The sequence below is a fragment of the Chrysemys picta genome, chromosome 7 (assembly GCF_011386835.1).
Source record: "Chrysemys picta bellii isolate R12L10 chromosome 7, ASM1138683v2, whole genome shotgun sequence".
Lineage (NCBI taxonomy): Eukaryota > Metazoa > Chordata > Testudines > Emydidae > Chrysemys > Chrysemys picta.
Window position 1 is genome coordinate 86,298,244 of NC_088797.1, and position 20,408 is coordinate 86,318,651.

The 20,408-nt window shown below is 43.3% G+C and overlaps 2 protein-coding genes across 4 annotated transcripts in view; both read left to right on the forward strand.

Annotated features, from left to right (window-relative positions):
- The window catches only part of LOC101949870 (prosaposin-like), a 44,861-nt gene extending 41,284 nt beyond the window's left edge, over nt 1-3,577 (forward strand). For both annotated transcript variants that reach the window (XM_065551949.1, XM_065551948.1), the window contains exon 14: nt 264-3,577. In XM_065551949.1, coding sequence (XP_065408021.1) covers nt 264-299 — 36 coding nt within the window. In that variant the 3' untranslated portion in view covers nt 300-3,577. The remainder of the gene's footprint in view (nt 1-263) is intronic.
- Nucleotides 3,578-5,577: 2,000 nt separating this feature from the next.
- LOC101949612 (prosaposin-like) overlaps nt 5,578-20,408 on the forward strand; it is a 43,966-nt gene continuing 29,135 nt past the window's right edge. The window contains exon 1 of one of the 2 annotated variants that reach the window (XM_024108653.3): nt 5,578-5,938. In XM_024108653.3, the coding sequence (XP_023964421.2) occupies nt 5,878-5,938 (61 nt within the window). In that variant the 5' untranslated portion in view covers nt 5,578-5,877. The remainder of the gene's footprint in view (nt 5,939-20,408) is intronic. The other variant, XM_005281876.5, reaches the window with a different exon arrangement.

Consider the following 20,408-nt stretch of genomic DNA (forward strand, 5'->3'; position numbering starts at 1 on the left):
GCCCTGATGAGAAAATGACTGAAGAATCAGCAGCTGAAATCGAAGTTAGAGGCCTCTAATGTTTGAGTTCCTGTCCCCCAATCTTTCCTTGTGAAGCCCCCCACAATGAATTTGATTCAATACCAAACAGTCTTTGCCCCCAGAGTCCTGGGTGTTGTGGAGAGGTCCCAAGCTGTTCATGCAAGTTCATGATGGGGGAGGTTTCATTTAAAGCTAGCAAACTGTCTTCTGCAATTCTACTATTACTGCTTTCTCTCTCCTAGGCTGTCGAGCACTGCAAACGTCACGTGTGGAACTAGAAGAAATCTTTAATTCTGAAAATGTCTGCGCAGGGTTTTTGTTTTTTAAATTGTGGGATAAGGAGCTGAATCTCCCTCCTCTCCTTGCCTTCTTAACTTCCCATCCCTGAAGTTCCTTTATTGTCATTCTTTTGTAGTAGTGCTGTGGAAGGTTCTGATCTGCAATGTTGACTTAACAGAGGCTATTTCTGATCATACAGTTTAGTTGATTATATGCTAAAAGAATATGCATTACACTGTGGATTTTGACCAGTAGGGTGGAGTATTGACATGCCTGGGAGGAGTGCCATACAGTGAAAGTAAAATGAAGACAAAACCTTCTTGTGTCAATTCTAAAAAGGATCAGGATAGTGTCTAAATTTTAAATGTTTTTGTAGTCACTGGTTGGGAAGACCTCCATATGCTCTCGAGTGCTCTGCATAAACATCTGGCAAGAATATTAAATTATACACTAATTGTAAAGTTACATTTTCCTTGTGTAATCTTCAGAGGGAACTGTTAAGGTAAATAAGTCCACAAATCCCTTGGGCTGGAATCTTCAAAGCTTTATAGTTATGTAAAGAATATGCACCTAGAAAATGTTCAGTAATAAGTGTGTGTAAGGTCTTTGTGTGGGGTGGGGCAGCTTTTGTGTTGTGCTCATGGCCAAGTTTTAAAGATGTGATCCAATGTAAACAGATCATTGATTTATGTAGACTTTGAGACTTAAGGCCTGATCCAAACAAGTTGTGGGAGTGAGATGGGCCACATAAAAGGCTTTATGCAGTGAAAAGTTCAGAAATCCCAGACCATGCCTGGGCAGAGGGTTCTCCTTGGACCTGGCCAGTGCTACAGAGACTGCCTGTGGGGAATTTCAAATATATTTTATGATCTGTTGGGGGAGGAAAGGAGGGTTAATGTGAGACAACAAAAGCAAAGCTGTGTGCTATGAAAGTGAGCTCTAGCTAAAAATGTGTGAGGGAAGAGAGAGAGGAGGGATTGAGGTTAGGTCTTCACACACAAATGCCCTGCGGATGAGCAGAGCTCATGTTTGCTTCCATGGGTCCATGATGAGGGCCTTGGTGACTTAAGAAGCTCTCCTCATCTGCTGCGCAACCAGAGGTGTCTGCTCACCTCGTGAAGTCTGGAAATGGTAATGATCTGGGGCATTGTGGTGCCATCACTACCAAGAGGGGGACTTGCTGGACTACTCGGGAGTGCGTATGTGCCTGCCTCCTTTGTATATCCTCCAAGCTGCCTGATGGTGAAGTGCTGGACCTTACGTGGGTGGAAAAATCAACCTGCGTGAGCTTGGAGCATCCTGACCATTTCCTCTGGACCTTATTCTAGAGGCTCCAGTCTAGTGTGTCCCACGCCACAGGCAATAGGCAAACGTTTAAGGCACAGGTCATCCCACTCCCATTGAAAGACTCTAAACTAGGTTTTTTGTTGTTGTTGCTTCTTTTCACCAGCCTTGTAGCACCCATATCTATGTACAAAATGGTCCCAGTAAGCTAAATCAGTGGATCTATCACATTTTGCTAGAGGGAGTGTATGAAAGAGGGATGAGAAAAGAGGGCAGTGATTAATCTAAAGGGTGGGAACAGAGTGGTAAGGTTTTATTTCAACCTTGTTTTGAGGTTCACCCAGACAGCTGGTGTTAAGATGGTATGTTTTTCAGTGGTCCAGGACTCCAGAACAGCCACCAGGCTCCCTGGCTTTGCCCAGAGCTGCCACTCACTTTCATCCACTCCTCAATCTGTCAGCATCACCAATGCACCAGGAGAAGCTCTGCAGGACACCCATTAATATACAGAAGTGCTCTGCCCATGGAAGATGCACTGAAAATAATAGGAGACACTTGTACTATAGATCTGTTTCTGGCAGCTCTGTTAGCTTGCGAGGAAAAAAACTTTTGTGTTAATGCTGAGCCTACGCAGAAGACCACATTCCTGCCTGGATTCATGCAACACAGAACCTGGATAATGTAATAGTACCATATTAGAGCAGTGGTTCTTTGCCCACCAAAGAAATGGGGTCCTTTCTATAGCCTGAGCATTAGAATAATGGGAAAGACATTTCAAGCATGTCAAGGTACATTAAACCCTGCAAAATGTGGTAATACATTCCTTTTATTTGTAAAGTTTCTTGAGCATTTTTTCATATTCATTTCTTTAGAGCACATAACAAATCCAATGGCATACATTCCCTTAGCATGCAGTGAGGAACAAACAGGCACAGAGCACCTCAGCCTTCTGTTTTTCTAGAGAATAGACAACTGTCATAAACCATTGGAAAAATCCCACTTATGTGGACATTGACTGGCTCCCCAAACACTTGGCTTTGGACCACACAACTAATTACTAGATTTGAGTGCATAATTCTGAACAGAATTTGTCAAAAAGAGGCACCTAAAATAAATGTTGAAAATGTTTCTGGAGAAGAGAAGATTACAGCTGAGCACATAACTCTCAAAGTAGGCGTAGCTTGAACTTTGAAAATTCCAGTTGCCGCTTATTCAGAGAGCTGCCAGTGATAGTCTGCTTCTCTGTCAGGGCATTCTTTTGGGGTGGGAGTGTGGAGTGGGGGGCAGTTCTAGCAGCACACTTCAGGAACAAGCAAACTAATGATTTGAGTTAACTTAAAACCACTCAGTTGCAGCTTTCCTGCAGCTTTACTTTCTCTAGTTGTACATCCTAGTTGACTGAGATCAGTGATTTATGTATTTTTGTTTGGATCTGTATAGAACTCCGAAAGTTCTTGTTTATCAAAAAAGTGCTGTAAAAATACTAAGCATTTGCAGTTTTTCTCCATGATGGCAGGTTTGTGCAGTGGCTTCAGTGGCTTCTGTCTCATCCGGAGTTTCCCTGCCCAGAATTGGGGGAAGAGATGTTTTCAGAAACAGTGGGCTCTCCTTAAGAGTAGCATCTCTACCCTAGAATTATAGGATGTGTGATACTGCAACTTTACATCTTTTAAACTACATGGCATCCTTTTTATTGTGGCTGGGGGTAACACGCTAGTTTTCTATAGGTGACAAGGTTTTAATTGTCTTGCTTTTTTTTGGGAAGCAAATGATTAACATAGTCACACTTGGCACAAGGAGAATTGGGAGCTGTTCTATGTAGTGTTTCAATTCTGGTGTTAGGAACCTTTAGTTTTTGTTTCTCCTGTAGAATGATAGCATTGTCTTACTCTAGACTGGAGGAGAAAAACATGCAGTTGCTTTTTGTAGAACATTGTCTTGATTTTGCACTAAAGCTTCTGTAATTAACAATAAAGACTTCCTGAAAACCTGACATCTTTGTGCTTTTTTGCTTTTCTATAGTATAGTAGTTCCTGAAATCTTTTTACTGGCTTTGGTCTGTTGATGATCCAAACATCGTGTACGACATTCCTCTGCTGGAAGTTCCCAGGAGGGCCTGAATTTTGAGATCAGATCTTGCCATATGCCCCTAAGAGTTAAATGTCTTGCTAGAGCTCCCTTTGCATGAAGGGGAGTACATGCTATAGCTTCTCACCAAAACTGTTGGAACATAAAACAGCATTGACACTTTTTGATGGGGTTTCCATCCTTGTCGGAAGGATACACCTCACCTATTTGAGTGGTGTCATGGTTTAGAGATCGAAGTTTTCTTGTGACTTTATCTGGAACACAAGGCCTATGGAATGGGGATTTATGTACTGTTGAGTGGAGGAATTCAGTGTGGCTGGACTTCTTTTCAAGTAATTGCTTAACTAACACCTTAGACCTTAAAGCCACTGAGCCTGGTTCTTTGTTAACTAAGTAGCATATACTTGGACAACAAAGGATTGAGCGCTATGCAAATCCCGCACCTTCCATGCTGGAGTGCCATGTTGCAATATAAAGAAAGGTCACATGGCCATAGGTAGGTTAACTATTCCAAGCATGTCTACCATTCTAGTAAGCAAACAGAGACCTGGGGGTATGGTGCTTCCTGTTGTGACCTCCATAGCTGTTCTCTACATCACATCTCCCAGTGATTGGAAGTATTTTCTAAGCGGAGACCTGGCACAGCAACTGATGTGCACCAGTACAAGTGCCAACTATCTAGTCACTGTCTTAATTCAGTTTAAGAGAGATATAGGGCACTGAGGTAGGGCGAGGAAGGACAGAAACAGCCCAAATCTTGGGTGGGAGGTATTCAAAGCTCGTAGCTGAATTGAAAGGGTTATGGTATAAATCACGTTCTTGAGATCTCAAACTATGGACCTATTGTATCCATTCACAATAGGATGGAAGACTCTTCTCCAGGGACAAAAGTAGTGAGGAGTCTATATATGCTGTCCTTTCCTCTGTGCTCCAGTACAAGGGTTCCAGACACTGCGATTGGCTGGCAGGAGTCCACTGTGTCACATGGGCCAGTCAGGTCTTCCATACTGAGCAGGAGATGCCTGTAGATTAGCAGGCTCAACCATTATTGCCAACATGGGTCTAGTGCAGGGGTCTCAAACACGCGGCCCTCGTGCACCCCAATCCCCTGTCCTGAGACACCTGCCACATCCCACACCCCTCCTGCACTCCCTGCCCTGAGCCCCCTGCCGCACCCTTCACCCACTAGCACCCCACCCACCAACTCCCTGCCCTGAGCCCCTGCCACACCCTGCACCCTTTCTGCACCCCCGGGGGCAGCATTGGGGTGGGGACTTCAGGGGAAGGGGTGGGAAGAGGTGGGGCGGGGCCTAATGGAAAGGGTGGAGTGGGGGCGGGACCAGAGGCAGCGAGGGGGGGTGTCAGTGATGCGGCCCTCGGTTCAATGCACTAGTCTTCATGTGGCCCTCGTGGTCATTTGAGTTTGATACCCCTGGTCTAGTGCATGTTGTGTCACAGGACCCCAAAGCAACATTAAGGTGGTACAATGCCTTTGCTGTCCTCTGGGGGTGGAGTGGGGAGTCTGCTGGAGACACAAGGCAATATCAATCTACAGGTCATTTCAAATGACTCCCCTTCTTGCCCTCCACCCTTGCTGTCTCTTACCTGGATGTGTCCTGGTCAGAGGGATGCTCTTAGTCTCAAACATTTGAACTGGGTTTTCATAGGCACTGCAGGGGGGAAAATGTCTTTAGTCATCTGGGAAGTAGCAAGTTGACTGCCTCATAACTTTTCACCACCAAGGATCTGCTTGCTCTGCACCCAACAACAAAAATAGTATGGAGAGTGACCTATCAATATGGGGTGAGGCGGGAGAGGCTTGTGTGCTGCTGTTTTCAGTATGAAATAGCCAGTTGGTTTTAGCCGCTGTTTCTCCACATCCCCGCTGATTGCAGGAACCATGACAGGAGTAGGACAGTCTCCTTCCACCTGCAGGGAACAGGCTGTTGTGCTGAGCAGTATCAGGTTTTTCTTTAGCTCTCCTGGGGACTTGCTCAGTTCTCGCTCTTTCCTCAGCATAATTTTGGTAATTATTACAATGATGTGCAGGGGAATGGGTGTGGCGATGAACTTGTGGGTGTCAGCTCAGTCCTCGCCGCCTGTCTCGGGGTTGCTCAGTGTTGGAGAGGCACAGCAGAGGGTAAAGCCCTGGAGAAGCTTTAGCTCTGATTCCAGCCACTGAAGGATTTTTAACCCAGAAACAGCATGGACCGCGTGTGGAAGGGCTGGGTGCTGCTAATCGCTCTCTACTTGGCTTCCTCCCAAGGTAAGGTCAGGCTGTTTTTTCTCTCCTCAAAAGAGAGCACCAAAAAAACCTCCCCTCTTTTTGTATCTGCTATTGTCAGCTCTTAGAAGAAAGATGAGTGTTTGCTTTCTGACCCCTCCCCAGGCCCCCTAATCATGCACTGAGATACTGAGGTGTGCAGTATTCTATAGCTTCTATTTGTGGGTTAACCCTGGCCCAGCTAGGAAGTGAGCACAGCACATTTGCCCTGTATTCTACGGGAAGGATGTACTTGGTTTGTTCCCAGAGCTGCAGAGCAGGGACAATGGCATCCGAGTTCATAGCAGACTTTCCCTGCCATCTAGAGAGCTGCTCGATTTGTGTCTCATTCCTGAGGAGGTGGTGTGTACGTAGGAATATTAAGAGATGTCACTTCTGATTGATTCTGTGAGTGGGTAGAACATCATTCAGAGCTGCCTTTGCATTGATCCATGAACAGTCTGCTCCCTAGTTTTTATTAAAAAAAAAAAAAAAAAAATGCTGAACCGTCAACTCTGAAGCTTTTCTCCTGATAAGGTTATGAATACTTGCATATAGGTTAATGCTGGTCATGCTGCCAAACTTCAGCGGGTGTTTGGGTGAGTTCTTGTTAGTGTTACTATCTCGTGTGGCATCTCCAGAACTTCACTGGCTATAGAGAAATCTCATATCTGCAGCTTTGGATATTTGCTAGTAAAGTCATACAACTTTAATTTTCAGTGCAACTTACCAGTAAATAGACTTGGACTATGAGAGAACCCCAAATCCACCATACTCCTTGTAATACTAGGAAAGTGATTGTGAGATATGCTTATCTGATCTGAACATGTCTTCCCTGTTGCAGCATTAGGGAGAGGCAAAGAAACACCAAATTCCCCAAGGGAAAATCGCATCCAGTCCCAAAGCTGGCAATCTGTTTTACTCTGTGTAGGCAGAAATACTTGTTTAAAATGGAGCCGAAAATCCTTTCCCAGCCCACCTCCAACTTCCTTGGTCCTGTCTGTCAGATTGGCACACCCCAGATATCGGGCAATCTGCCGAAACACTGACCTTTAGAGCAGGACAAGTGCCAAGAGCACCTCCCCTGGTTTGAGGAACAGGGAATAAAAATATCAAAAGCAGAGTCAGAAGCAGCTAGCAGGGAAATTCAGGAAAGGTTGTCAGCAGCTAGCATGTCAGTGCCTGCAAAGCCAACTGCCAGAGTTAGAGTGCTTTTCAACCTCCTGGGCTAGTCTAGCCAGTGGGGTGATGCAAGGCAGCAGGGTGTGTAACGCACAACTATGCAGGATACTCCGAGTCAGGAAGTGAGTTAAGCTAAATGAAATTAAGGCCATTCTAATTCTGAATGAGAGGATCTACACAGGTGTTTAATGCAGTTTACCTAATCCACTTTAAAATCACTCCTTTTAGTTAATTTGGATTAATTTTTTTGGTTGTCCATGTATAGACCAGCCCCATAGATTTGCACAGGAAGCTATTGCACAATAGCTATTGCACTTAGGGTGTGAATTCAATCTTACTCTAGAATAACGTGTGTGTAGACAAGCCTTAGCTGGCACCTTTACGAACGCATAGGTAGATTAGGTTATCTGCATTTACGGCTCTTTCTGAGTGCCTACGTAAAGAAGACTGGGGAGCTAGGCACTTGGTGCAGTGTAGATGCCAGACATGGAACTAAGGAAAAGGGGAGGTGTTTGATCCCCTAGAACTCCTTGGGGATTTATCTGTACTCTTGAGATCCCACCTCTATATACTGGGTAAATGCCATACTGTGGGGTAGTGGTAGGTCAAATAAGGTATTGGGTATATCTTATGTTTGGGTACCTGGTGTCTCTGTTAGATCCTAAGCATCAGGTCTGTAACCCAAAGAAATCTCTGAACTCACAGGTTTATTCAGTACTGTAGGGATTTGCACCCGATCAGCCATTTAAGGTAATATAGATAAACCTTGAGTTCTCTGTAGTTTAAGGTCTGAGAGCCTGATCAGCTGCGCCCTCTCCTCCAGCTCTCGTAGTGGGGAGTCAGGCTTACTCTTAAGTGAGATAACCTAAATATCCCATCTCTGCCTCCAACATCACCCCAAAATGGGGCTATTTGGGATCATTTTTACAATCTCTAGTTGAGATAACAGGAAGCATGGCTCTATGTGCACAGATTGATTTGGGATGGGTGTCTGTGGAGGGAGTTTATACAGAGCCATCTCTGGGGAGTGTGATCTGATTATCCATATTCATAGATTCTAAGGCCAGAAGGAACCACTGTGATCATCTAGTCTGACCTCCTGTGTAACACATGCTATAGGACTCTTTCCCCATCCCCCAAATAATTCCTAGAGCAGATCTTTTTTTTATGAAATCCAAGCTTGATTTAAACATTGCCCGTGATGGAGAATCCACCACCACCCACTGTAAGTTGTTCCAATTGTTAATTACCCTCACTGTCAAAAATTTACACCTTATTGGGTCTAGCTTCAACTTCCAGCCATTAGATGAGGTTATCTAGTATCCAATATTTGTTCCCCATCTAGTTATGTATAGACTAATTAAGCCACCCCGGAACGTCTCTTTGAGAAGCTAAATATATTGAGCTCCTTGAGTCTATAAGACTGAAGATTAGCTGACTATTCTGAACTGCATAAACCACACTACCATCATCACAAGATTGCATCAGACATGCCCACAATGCTTTTGCAAGCTGAACAGACGCGTCCTTGCCTTGAGGAACCTAGTATTATTTAGTCAAATACAATACCAAACACGGAAGATCAAAAGAGTGGTGTTGAGACCTCACTAATCAAAACTGCTCTCAAAGCATAATTTTCTGGGTTGATGTAACTGCAGTGTTGTTCCAGGCACCCATGGTGAATGGAGGAAGCATATACTCAGGTCAGGTCTACACTACAGACTTCTGCCAGCATAAGTATGTGGGTCAGGGGTATGAAGAGGGGTGATCCCCAACTGTCATAGCTGTGTTGGCAGAAGTCCCTAGTGTAGATGCAGCTATACTAGCAAAACTGCATCTTTCCCAATGTACAGGGCCGGCTCCAGGCACCAGCCGAGCAAGCTCGTGCTTGGGGCGGCAGATTGTACGAGGCGGCATTCGGCACAATCCTAGGGCAGCATGGCCGCTTTTTTTTTTGTGTGTGTTCCGCTCCGGCCGCCCTGTAGGGGGCGGCGGTGCGGAGGAGGGGAGCGCCCTGCAGCAAGCCCGGCAGGGCAGCCCGCGTCCTTCCCTCCCAGCTGACCGCGGTGCGGAGCCCTCCCGGTAGGCAGCTTGGCGGTGGGGCCGCTGGCAGCTCCCCACTGAAGCCCTGGCCGCCCCCCTTCTCTCTCTCCCCCCGCTCCCTCCTCCTCCCCCCGGCTAGCCAGGACACTAGCGCAGGGAGTCCCCCTGCACCCTGGCTCCGGCCGCGCCGCAAGTTTGGTTTTGTTTTTGTTTTTTTGCTTGGGGCAGCAAAAAAGCCAGAGCCGGCCCTGCCAATGTAGCTTGCTCTGCTTATGAGCTGAGGTTTTACTAGACCAGTACAAAGCATAGCTTTGCTGGTCTAACTATGCCCATGCTAGGGACACTTCGTTGGTATAGACTACTGGCATTCCTATCCTGGTAAAGCAATCCTGGTGTGGACACAGCCTTAGTCATGTCTGAATGCTGCTCTGAGCTCCTGTCTTATTCAGGGAGCTGAATTTTGCCCTCACTGCATTGATGAAAATAGCTTTGGCTTTTGTTATCCCTCTGAAATGCTTTATTCTGGATTTCTTAGTTTGAGGGTGGTTTGGGGTTGTATTAGTCACCTTCTCAAATCTTTCATAGCGAATACTTGCTTTTTTTTTTTTTTAAGGGCCAGATCCTTGGCAGATGTAAATCGACATACCGTCATTGATTTACTGACAAGAACATACTGACTCACTGTTAGGGCTGATGCAGGATTGTAAAACTGCTTTGGCTATCAAACGCTAAGGGCTTGTCTAAGCGACTCTAGAAAGCGACACTCTTTAACTACTAATGTGGATGCAGTTATGCCTGCATCAGGAGTGGCCGGAAGCTCCCTAAAAGTGGGGGTATCAACGGCACCTGAACTGTGGCCCTGCCCTCATGTCGCGCTGCCTCTCTTCTCCCCCCGCCCCAAGACCCTGCTCTCCGCCCCCTCCCTCCTGTCACCAGCCGTAAGAGTGACTAAAAAGTTATGGCCATCCCCCTCCCCCTGCCATCCTGGATCCCATTCTGGCGCCCCTGGCCAGCATAAAGGTTCTAATACTGGTATAGCTGTTCCCATAAGAGAATAAGCTATACTAGTTTGTCATCGTCATACTGCGTCCACACTAGGACTTGTACCAATATAACTATTTTTGGTTTAAAAAAAAATCACACCAGTAAAACTATTTGTTACAGGGTAAGTCTTTCAAGTGCAGACCAGGCCTAAGTGTCCTAGGTGAGGGGGGGGGGGGGGGGAGTACCGATGAACCCACAGATTGGTGGGAGGGCCATGTGTTTGGGGGGGGGGGGGGAGGAAGAGGAGCAATACAAATTCCTGGTGGTCGAGTATATTCTCCCCAATAATGTCGCTGATGGATCATGTAGCCTGACAAACTGGGCTGTGCTCTGTTGTTGGTGTAAGACCAATTTGTCCATGTTGGCTAATGCCGAGGAGGCAGGGTGCTGCTTAAGGCATCCCACTTAAATGCACAGTAATATTAGAGTAGGGGTGTGCTCAATTTATTTTAACTAGGGTGAAGAGGCTTGGTTTGCTCACCAATCACATGATTAAATCAGTAATAGCACACATCCAGTTGCTATTAACTACAGTTTCCACTGGATAAAATAAATTACCAGGTTGTTCACGGTGCTTTGTTCCATTGAAGAGACAGAGTGGTTAAGGCTTTGTTGGATAATGCTACAGTGATCTCCTACCTCAACAGGCAAGGAGATGTCATGGGCCTGACTTTCATAATTACTGAGTACCTACAACTCCCCTGGAAGTGAATGGTAGCTGTGGATGGTTGGCAAATCTGAAAGTCAGTGCCCAGAAATCTGGGAATAAGAGGGTCAGCAGTCTTCCTAAATCCTCCTTGGCATGTAGTGTTAAATACCAGGGGGAATGTTGTGAGGACAATTAGGCAAAGGAACAAACTGCCAGTGGAGACTGGAGTCTCCACTATTAGAGGAAAGTTAGGGTTATGCTAGGCACCATGTATTAGCCCTGGCTAGGATAGGAACAGTGGATTAGATCTCCCCACAATACAGAGGGAGGAATGCAATGATACACTTGATGTTCCTTCCAACCCAAATGATTCTGAGTGGGGGTATGGGGAAGGAAGGACTTCAAATCTTCGGCCAAGGAGTTTAGCCCAATGACCTAGTTAGTATTTGCTACTTCCTCTTTTTGACTACAGACCATTGGCTTTATAACAAATCTATAGACAAGGCTTGGAAAATCCATTCATGAGTGGGAACTTTCCCTGGTGAGTGCAGGCCCTGAACTGAGGAACTGACTTTTCATTTAAAAAAAAAATTAAATTATGTAGGCTTTATGGCTGCAAAAAGAACCTTCCCAATGGTAACTTCAGCATTATTTGTACTGGGGCCACTAGGCGGCAGGGCCTCCTTGTGCTAGGTGCAATGCTCCTAAATAATGAAAAAAATGGTTCCTGACCCTAAGAGCAATATCTCTTGTTTGTGTGTAATAAAGTTACATGGAGAGACAACAGATGGATATGATAAACAGGGAGCACAAGGGAACAGGGAGAGGGTTATGAGTAGTGTTATAAGCAGTGGACTCGGCACACCTAGCTGCGTAACTGAGGCTATGCTATCTTCCTGTGGCCGGTGCTGGACCTAGTCATAGGGGAAGAAGTCCCAACAAATAGAGGCGAGGGGAGGGATAGAGCACTGGAGGTTCCCCTCTCATAGTCAGAAGGGGTAGAGTAGCAGAGACCTGTGAACTGTCAGGGGCTCTAGGTAAGGAAGGAAGAGTAAAGAGTGTGCGAGAGAGATCAGTCCTTCCTTCTTGCAGCTTGGAAGAGAAGGGAAATCAAATGTGTCACTCACCAACAAGAGGCTGATATGCAAGATGTTAGCTCTTTAGCAGGTGTCAGGATCATCACCCAGGAAGGAGGGTGGATTAATTTGAATCAAAGCAATTTAAATCAGCAAGCAGGAAACCTTGATTAAAATCAGCAGTTTTAATTGTGGTTTGCATTCATACTTTCTCATTATTTTCCTAAAGAAAGGTTGATTCTCATTGTTGATTTGCAACTAAATATAATCTTTACACTAAATGTGGTGCTGCTTTTTGCTAACCACGAGGATACACCATACCGATATGCATTTACTTAAACAATTATATAGTTCTACATCATTTTTAGTTTTCTTTTTATTATGTGAGGAAAATGGTGAATGATATACTTATGTACTAGATTATTAATTTTTACTTGTGATTTCTCTCGAGCTCTATTTGGGTAGAAATTCAAATTCAGTAAAAATGCACAAAACCAGCGTTTTAATTTTTTATTAAAACTATCTTAAATGTTTTGGATACATAAGAAAAAAGTTTATCAAATAAAAATGAGGAGTCCTTGTGGCACCTTAGAGACTAACACATTTATTTGGGCATAAGCTTTCCTGGGCTATCGTATGCCCAAATAAATTTGTTAGTTTCTAAGGTGCCACAAAGACTCCTCGTTGTTTTTGCTGATACAGACTAACTCGGCAACCACTCTGAAATCTGTTTATCAAATAGTTCACCAAAACAGGTTCAGCATTTAACATTAACTTATTTACTAGACAAAAGGAATATTATCTGTAGTTAGTGAATTGAACTGATTATTTCTGGTCACCGTCCTTCAAGATTTTAGAACGAGCAGATCCTCCTTTTACCTAGTTTTTATTCCTAGACTGGAAGAGGAAAACAAGCTTTGCTGCTTTTTCAGCTCCCAGTTGGCGTCTTACCATTGAATTAAGTAGTCACTGAACTGAACTAGTTGAATAAACTGAAATGAAGGAATTATTCTCTCTGCACCTACAGAAGAGGCTACTGCTGTCCAAAGCTTGGTTAGCACTTCAACAAACTCTGATTCCAGGTGCTTAGCCAGTGACTTTCACCAGTTCAGTGGTCTGACTTGCTTTAAAACTTGGTGCCAAACATGTTCTTCTCAGTATTAGTTTTTGCATTTAAGTGATTTTAACAGATTGTAATAAGTTTAGGCTTTAACATAGGTTGTCATTTTGAATTTAATTTAAAAAAAATTCATTTAAAAAAAAAGTTTATTTAATTTAAATAAAAAATCCAATTTTGTTTTTTAAATTATAGATTTTTATCCACCCTGCCTGGCAGGAATCCCAGCACCCTCGTCCTTCCCAGCAGCTGGAAATGGGTTGAGGGGCAGGTTTCTCATCAGGGAAATGCCCCTGAATTTCTATGGCCTTGCCATAGGCTAGTATGTGATAGCTTGTTGACAGGACAAGGCTTTGAAACTAGAACAAAGGCATCCATTTTAGTATGAGACTTGTATAGCTTCCCTACGTGTAAGATGCAATACATCCTGGCCTGTAATGTAGCAACATGAACAATTGCTTCATTGAGAGAGTGGGTGTATAGCATGAAATTCAAAGCTAAGGCTTCAAAAAAGGTGACACCTACACAACTGAGAGGTAACCCCACTGAGGCCAAGATAAAAGATGAGGAAAAGGCTCCACTAGTATTGCCTGGTAAGAATCCCATCTCCACTACCTCCTCCATCTGCTGGAAGGTGATGATACTGGCATCCAGCAATGGTGCTGTCCTTATCCCCAGACCAGATTCAATCGTTCATATCCACCTCTGGCTACTAGATATCTGATCGATGTAAGACTTCACCCTGTCTATTGTAAGGGACAAGGGGCTTTTAATTCAGCAGCTACTCTGATCAACCTCGCTTTAGGGTCCATATGAGGTTGTATTTTTTGTGTGTGTGGATTCTGTATTGCAAGATCATATACTTTAAGAATCAGCCTAATGACACGTTACCACTGTTGAGCATGTTGAAATTTCATCGCATCTTCACCACTCCCACCCATAATCAGTAAGAGTTCGCATGATTTGGGTCAAACAAAATCAAAGCAGAAGAGTTCTAATACATGAAATGAATATATTGAAGGTTTGCAACATCAATCAATAACGATACATATTTGAATAGGAGGTATATGAGGAGAGTGGTTTGGGGTATAGCACAGACCTCAATTTTCATTTGATAGTGACCACTATTTTTAATGTGAAATAATTCAACAAATCATAAATATGTATTCAACAAAGTTATAATTATAATTTTTAACCAAATACTTCATCTTGGAATCATTATAAATGATTACTAATGTTTTTCCCCATTCAAAGTAAGTTGAGTGCCTTAATATATGAGTAATACAGGTTACTACTTGTCATTGCTATTTTCATCTGCAAATGCTAACGCTGATTTTGTCACGTCATTGCAACACACCACACCTCAGCATGCATACAATACGGTACATGGCAGTTTGGCACTCTTGCATTCACAGCTCATAGATTTACAAGGTACATTGCTATTGTATCCAGCCTGAGAGTCCAGGGGCAGCTAACAGTCCTGGTACAATGTTCCTGTGCTGCTCTGCAGCAGCACGATGTCTATTACAGCTCTCTCGGGCTGAGGGTTTCATAATCACTAAAGGTATTAGGCCGTGTTCCAGAGAATGGTGCAAGAGTAAGATGAATGTCAGTGTCATCTGATAATACTGCTACTCCTACCGGTTTCTCTTTTGCAACAATCACCATTTACTGTATAAGGCTGTTGGCTTGCTCATACGAGGTGGCCATATCTTTGATCACTACATCTCACAGGTTTATTTCAGCTGGGGTGCTGTCTGTGTGTGGTCAGTGCTTTAGTGTGTGTTGATAGGGAAATGTCTTGCCTTGAATGAGTGCTGTACAAATGATGTCAATCAACTGTTTCTTATTTTCAGTAACTGTCAAGACAACTTTATGTGGAGGCAGCTGTGTACATATTTTCAATGGATGCACTCTGCTTGCCATTGTAGCTCTGCTAGATATTGTGGCGTTCTTTGTGCTCAAGTCTTTGTACCTGTCTAAGACAAGGAATACATCATGTGCTGCTAACTTGTGTTCAGCATAGACTCTGAAACTGGTCGCAAAGTTCTTGATGATACCATTTGTTGGCCAGCGTACTACCCAAAGATCTGCGGAACCATCAATGACCGTGCAGATGACTTTCTGTGAAGTAGCTCTAGTTGATAACTCTGTCTGCAGCAGTTGCCTTGGCAACCCTCATGTCACCAGAGTCTGTGAACACTGTGGTTGGTACAGGAGCCAATGCGTGACAAAATATTTTTGATGTCAACTTATCAGACTACCAGTGTTCTTGATGTCAACCAAAATATTCTTGATGTAAAGAGGCAGTGCTGTAGGAAAATGAAGTCAGAGATGACAGAATGCCATTGCTTGTTTGGTGGGATGGGGCTCTTTTCTTGTCCCTGTCTTGTGAGGTGCCTCTCTACTTTTAAGGATGATGTGTAATTAGACACACTTTCTGTGACATTATATTGTGAGAGTGCTATCTATCGGCATCAAGTCATGCTTGGAGTCACGCACATATACTATCACCGACCAAAGTCCTTATGTTTGAGGTTTGTCTTTATTCTCACTGCACTTTATTCTATCTTTATTCTCAGTCATGTTTTGAGGATCAGGCTGGCAATTGAATATCCATTTGAAAAACCACTCTTCTATGTTTCTGAAAAAATCAATCACAAGATTTGAAAGTTGTAAGTGCATCTCAGTACACTCTCTACCATATTTTTGTAAAAATATATCACAAAAACAGATTCAACATGCCCGTATTATTCTAATCAAATTCTTGTCAAGATAAACCAAACACACATACCGAATGAGGAGTAAAGAAGCTGCAAACTGCAAGTAGGTAGTAATAGCTGGCATGGAAAGTAAGCAATGTGAGAAGCATAAAAAGAAAACAAAAGGTAAAAGAAGAACACTGCTCCCCATGTGTTTTGGTTTATAATCTGTTATTGGCTATAATTATCCAATATTTGAAAATTAATTCTCATGAGTGAATATGTAAGACTTTGTCATAAGCATGCTGAGAGTATAAGAAAAATATACCTTGTGTCTTGGTTTGGAAGAGGTGGGAGGGGAAGACGAGAGACGGGTACTAGCAGGGTATACTGCTAATACAGACCTAACATATATACTTGCTAGCTAATTATGTTCCCTAACAAAATATTAGCATGAAGCTTTCATTAAAATATAATTGAAATTCAATTAAATTGCTTTCACCATCATTTCACTTCAAAATCTGAAGGGGGTTGGTAATTGACACATATTTCAAAATGTTCAGCAGTGACAAGGTGTCATCAGGCAGTTTCTTTGAATTTATGGTCTTGACATTCAGAATCTACAAAATGAAAATTGTGTGAACACTAAAACAAGATATTGTTGAAAAGTTGCGTTTGGCCACTGAACTATTTCTCTCTCTGTTCTCATTGCTTTTCCCCACCCCTGAGAGCTGGAGGAGGTTTCTGTTACTCCCCAGCCTCCATATTCTTGGATCCTGCTCTGCCAGGAAGTTGCCCCAATGTGTCTGCTGTGTAGCTCAGAGCCTTCCCGTGGGCACTAGATTGACAAGGATCATGTCAGTATCAGTCGCGAGCCATCTTTCAGCCTCTTACAGAATTTAACTACAGCTGGTCAAGTTTTTTTGCACAAGATTTTTGTAGAAACCTGCCTTTTCCAATATAACTTTGTGCAAAAATTGTCAACACGATTGAAATGTTTTTTGGGGAATTCTTCTATCATTTTACTGCATTCATTCTCAACTTTTTGTTTATCAACAGGTGCATTTTCTTACCAAAAACTGAGTTTCCAAGTAAAAGAAAAATTGTAATTAATTAAATCCATCTCAGAAAATTTCATGGAAAATGGGTCCATTCCATAGCCTGTGAAATGGGAACTTGATGTTTCTAAAACTTTTGCAGAAAGGTTCTCCTGTATTTTGACTAGCTCTAACATTAACCAAATTTAAGTGAACTGCCCTGAGTCTTTAACAAATGGAATGGAAGTAACCACCCCCTTCCTGCAGACAGTTCCTACTAAGTTTACTCAGGGTTGCCCCTGTGAGTAAGGAATTTCGAGGTCTAGGACCTCTAACAGGTAGGAAGCACAACAATCAGTGCAGCATTTGCAGCACAAAGCCCTAAACCATTAGAAGTCATAAAATGTACATAGTATGGGTGAAATTATAGCCCCTCTGAAGTCGGTGGGAGTTTTGCCACTGACCTCAGTGGAACCAGGATATCACCCTGCATAGTTTAAAAATAACTTACTCCCACAAAGGCAGACATGGATATTCCGTAGAAGTGTAACAAAAGCATGATCTAAGGACAGATTCTGGCTGCTACTTTACTAGTGCAAAGATGGCTGGAAAAGTGCCCTAGCAAGGCAGGTTGAGGATTCGCCTGGTGTGAGGAAATCCCAGCTGCTATAAAGCCACCCCTCAGCTTCCTCCTGACCCCCAACCCAAAGCAAAGGGGATGTGATGGTAGAGTGCAGTGTTCTGGTGATACTCAGCTGGCTTAAGGGCCCGTAGAGCTATTCTAAATAACACTGAGGCCGGACTGGCCCTTGTGATGGAGAGAGCACAAAGGTGGTTTAAATTGGCCTTTGCTCAACCCTCTTCCCCCCGCTGTGCCAAGAAAGACTCTGACGCGGCCAAGGGTCTGTCCCTCCATCTGTAAATGTAACAGACCCTTGGTACTAATGCAGAGCTTGTTGTATTATTTGTTATGGAACTGTCAAATGGCACAGGTACTTCCAAACAAAATACAAGATGAGAGCCAGAGTTAGAGGTCTATGACAAGAGTGGGTGGGTGAGGTTCTGATGGCCTGTGATGTGCAGGAGGTCAGACTAGATGATCATGGTGGTCCATTCTGGCCTTAAAGTCTGAGTCTATGACCATACGACTAGACCTGGATTACTGTTTCCATCCTAGCTAGGAATCTTGTCTATTCTAGGCAAAATGAGCATTTTGAAAATATGGACTGCTTAGGTAAGCCAGGGCAGACTTGTGATTAGGCTTTAAGGAGGACAGATTGCAGCACCCAGCTTGTAGGGCTGGCTGGGTTGAAACAAATGGGCAACAATGATTAGCTACTTTGCCCTTCTCTTGTATAACTGACGGAGAAAGAGATGAATAAGGGTGTCATCCTTGCAGATGAATATTTGTAACTAGACTGAACAGTGGTATGTACTACTGCCTCTTCCAGAGTGAGATCTCAATTACATTTAAAAAACAAACCATAGCTCCTTTTCTCCCCTCTTCTCTTTCCTGCTGTTTACTTTTTTTTTCTTCCAGGTGTTCTGAAATCGTTAACATTTTCACTGTTCCTGTCAATTTTTTCCCCCAGCACTGGGGACCTGGCAGACGTCTCAGTTGATTAGACTTAAATACGCCACTCATCGGAAAAGTGTGTGGGAGGTCTTCTGTGAGAAACCTGAATTACTAATTCCAGCCTGGAGCCTTAATCCTACCATTGATGCTCCAGTATGAGCTATGGTGCAATTCATTCTGATTTAAAATCTACCAGATGTTAGAGAATAAAAGTAGTGAAGAAACAATTTCCAACATGGGTGCTAAAGTTAGGTGCTTACAGGCCTGGTCAGTGGCTTGGTTTTTCAAAGGTGCTCACTGACTACAAATATGACTTCTCTAGGTCTTGTGGGTGTTCAGCACCTCTTAAAGATCAAGTCATAAATGTAGATTCCTAAATATGGATTTAGGGCATCTCACTTTAGGCATCCAAAGCCTGAACATTTTGACTAGACTTTCTAGCTTGTGGTTTGTTAATATTATCAGAACTATTTTAATTGTATTTACAGTAGTGTCTTGAGGCTTCACCCCAGAACCCAGGTCTCATTGTGCTAGGCACCGTTAAAGCTAATCCAAAGCCAATTTTCACAATGCAGAATTTTGAACATAAACACTGGGAAGTTTTTTTTAATTGCTATTTGGAATTTTTTCTCCCCTCTGCCCCCCTTTTGACTTCTTCTGTTTTTGGATTTTGTCTTCTGATTCGTTTTTGAGACACTAAGTAATACATTAAGAGCAGGAGAGAGCTATTTCTAAGGAAACATTTATATCTTTTTTGTGTGTGTGTAAAAATTATAGGTGGCATGAATATTTGAACTAGAATGTTGATGTAAGTTTTGCAAATACATTCATATCTCCCAAAAATCCCGCTTAGCTTTTACCTTTTAATAGGTTTTAGATATTGAAATATACAGCTTGCAAATGTACCATAATTTGCCTAATATAAACATGCAATTGAAAAGCAAACAGTAAATCCCAGAAATTGATTTAAAGCTGCAGCTCTAATGCTTCAGTAGGGGAGTGGATAACTAAAATCTTGCAAAGACGTAGAGGACTGGAGCAGATCATCTTTAAGAGACAGTTAGGCAATGCTCCTTTAGGAGCCATCCCCACCTGATGTGCAACTTATAGATGGCTGAGGAGTGTAGAGGGAAAGGGAATAATGATGAGAGATCTTGGCGTTGTGGGGGGTCGGTACTAAAAGGAACTGCAAGAGTAAAGAAAGGTTGCCATATGCAGACTGGCCCTGGCTAGTTTTATTGGTTTTGAAAACTACTCTTCCAAATCCTTATAACTTTAAGTGGTGGTCAGAAATTTGTTTTGGAGGGTTTCTGTCACTTTGCAGCCCTTAGGCAACTACAGCTAAATCCATGTTTGCATGGAGCCTCTTTGTAACTAGACCAGTGGCTGACTCTAAAAGCTCAGGGCGTATGCTCCCATCTAGGACAGCAAAGGAGTCTTGTTGCTAAACCTGTTTTTCTCTTGTAATAGCATGTCCGTATCAGTCAGAGCTCTGGGCTGATACATGTGAGTCTTGCTGAAGCCATTCATTGCAATCTGCACCCTCCTGCCCTGGATAGATCCATCTGGGTTTAGTTCAGCGTTGCAACATCTGATAGGCAGTCCCTGACAGTCTGCCTACTCCTGTGGATGGTGTTGGGTGATGGCTTTTAAAAAACGTTGCACCTGCTACTTACTTGGAAGATTATTTAATGGCCCTGGCGGTGGAGTGTAAAGTAATTGGGTGGACTATTTGAACTACACAGACTGCAACCCTTGGGTGCACACCAGCCATTTTAAAGAGAACCAAATAAAATTAGAGCAAGGCTTGAAATTCCTATTGCATGTCCCAGGGCAGGTCTGCAATGCAAAAATAGGTGCTCTTAAAATATTATTGCTCAGAAGGGTACCTAACTCGGTACATCTGTCCTCTCCCACCTCATGTACAGAATTACTCTTGCAGCTCTGCTGAGATTTTCTTCTTCTCTCTCCCACTCCTGTTTTGCTTTATGCGTGTCACTGGTAGGTTTCTCTTTGAAGTATCCAAAAAGCAGAACGGATTGAGAGG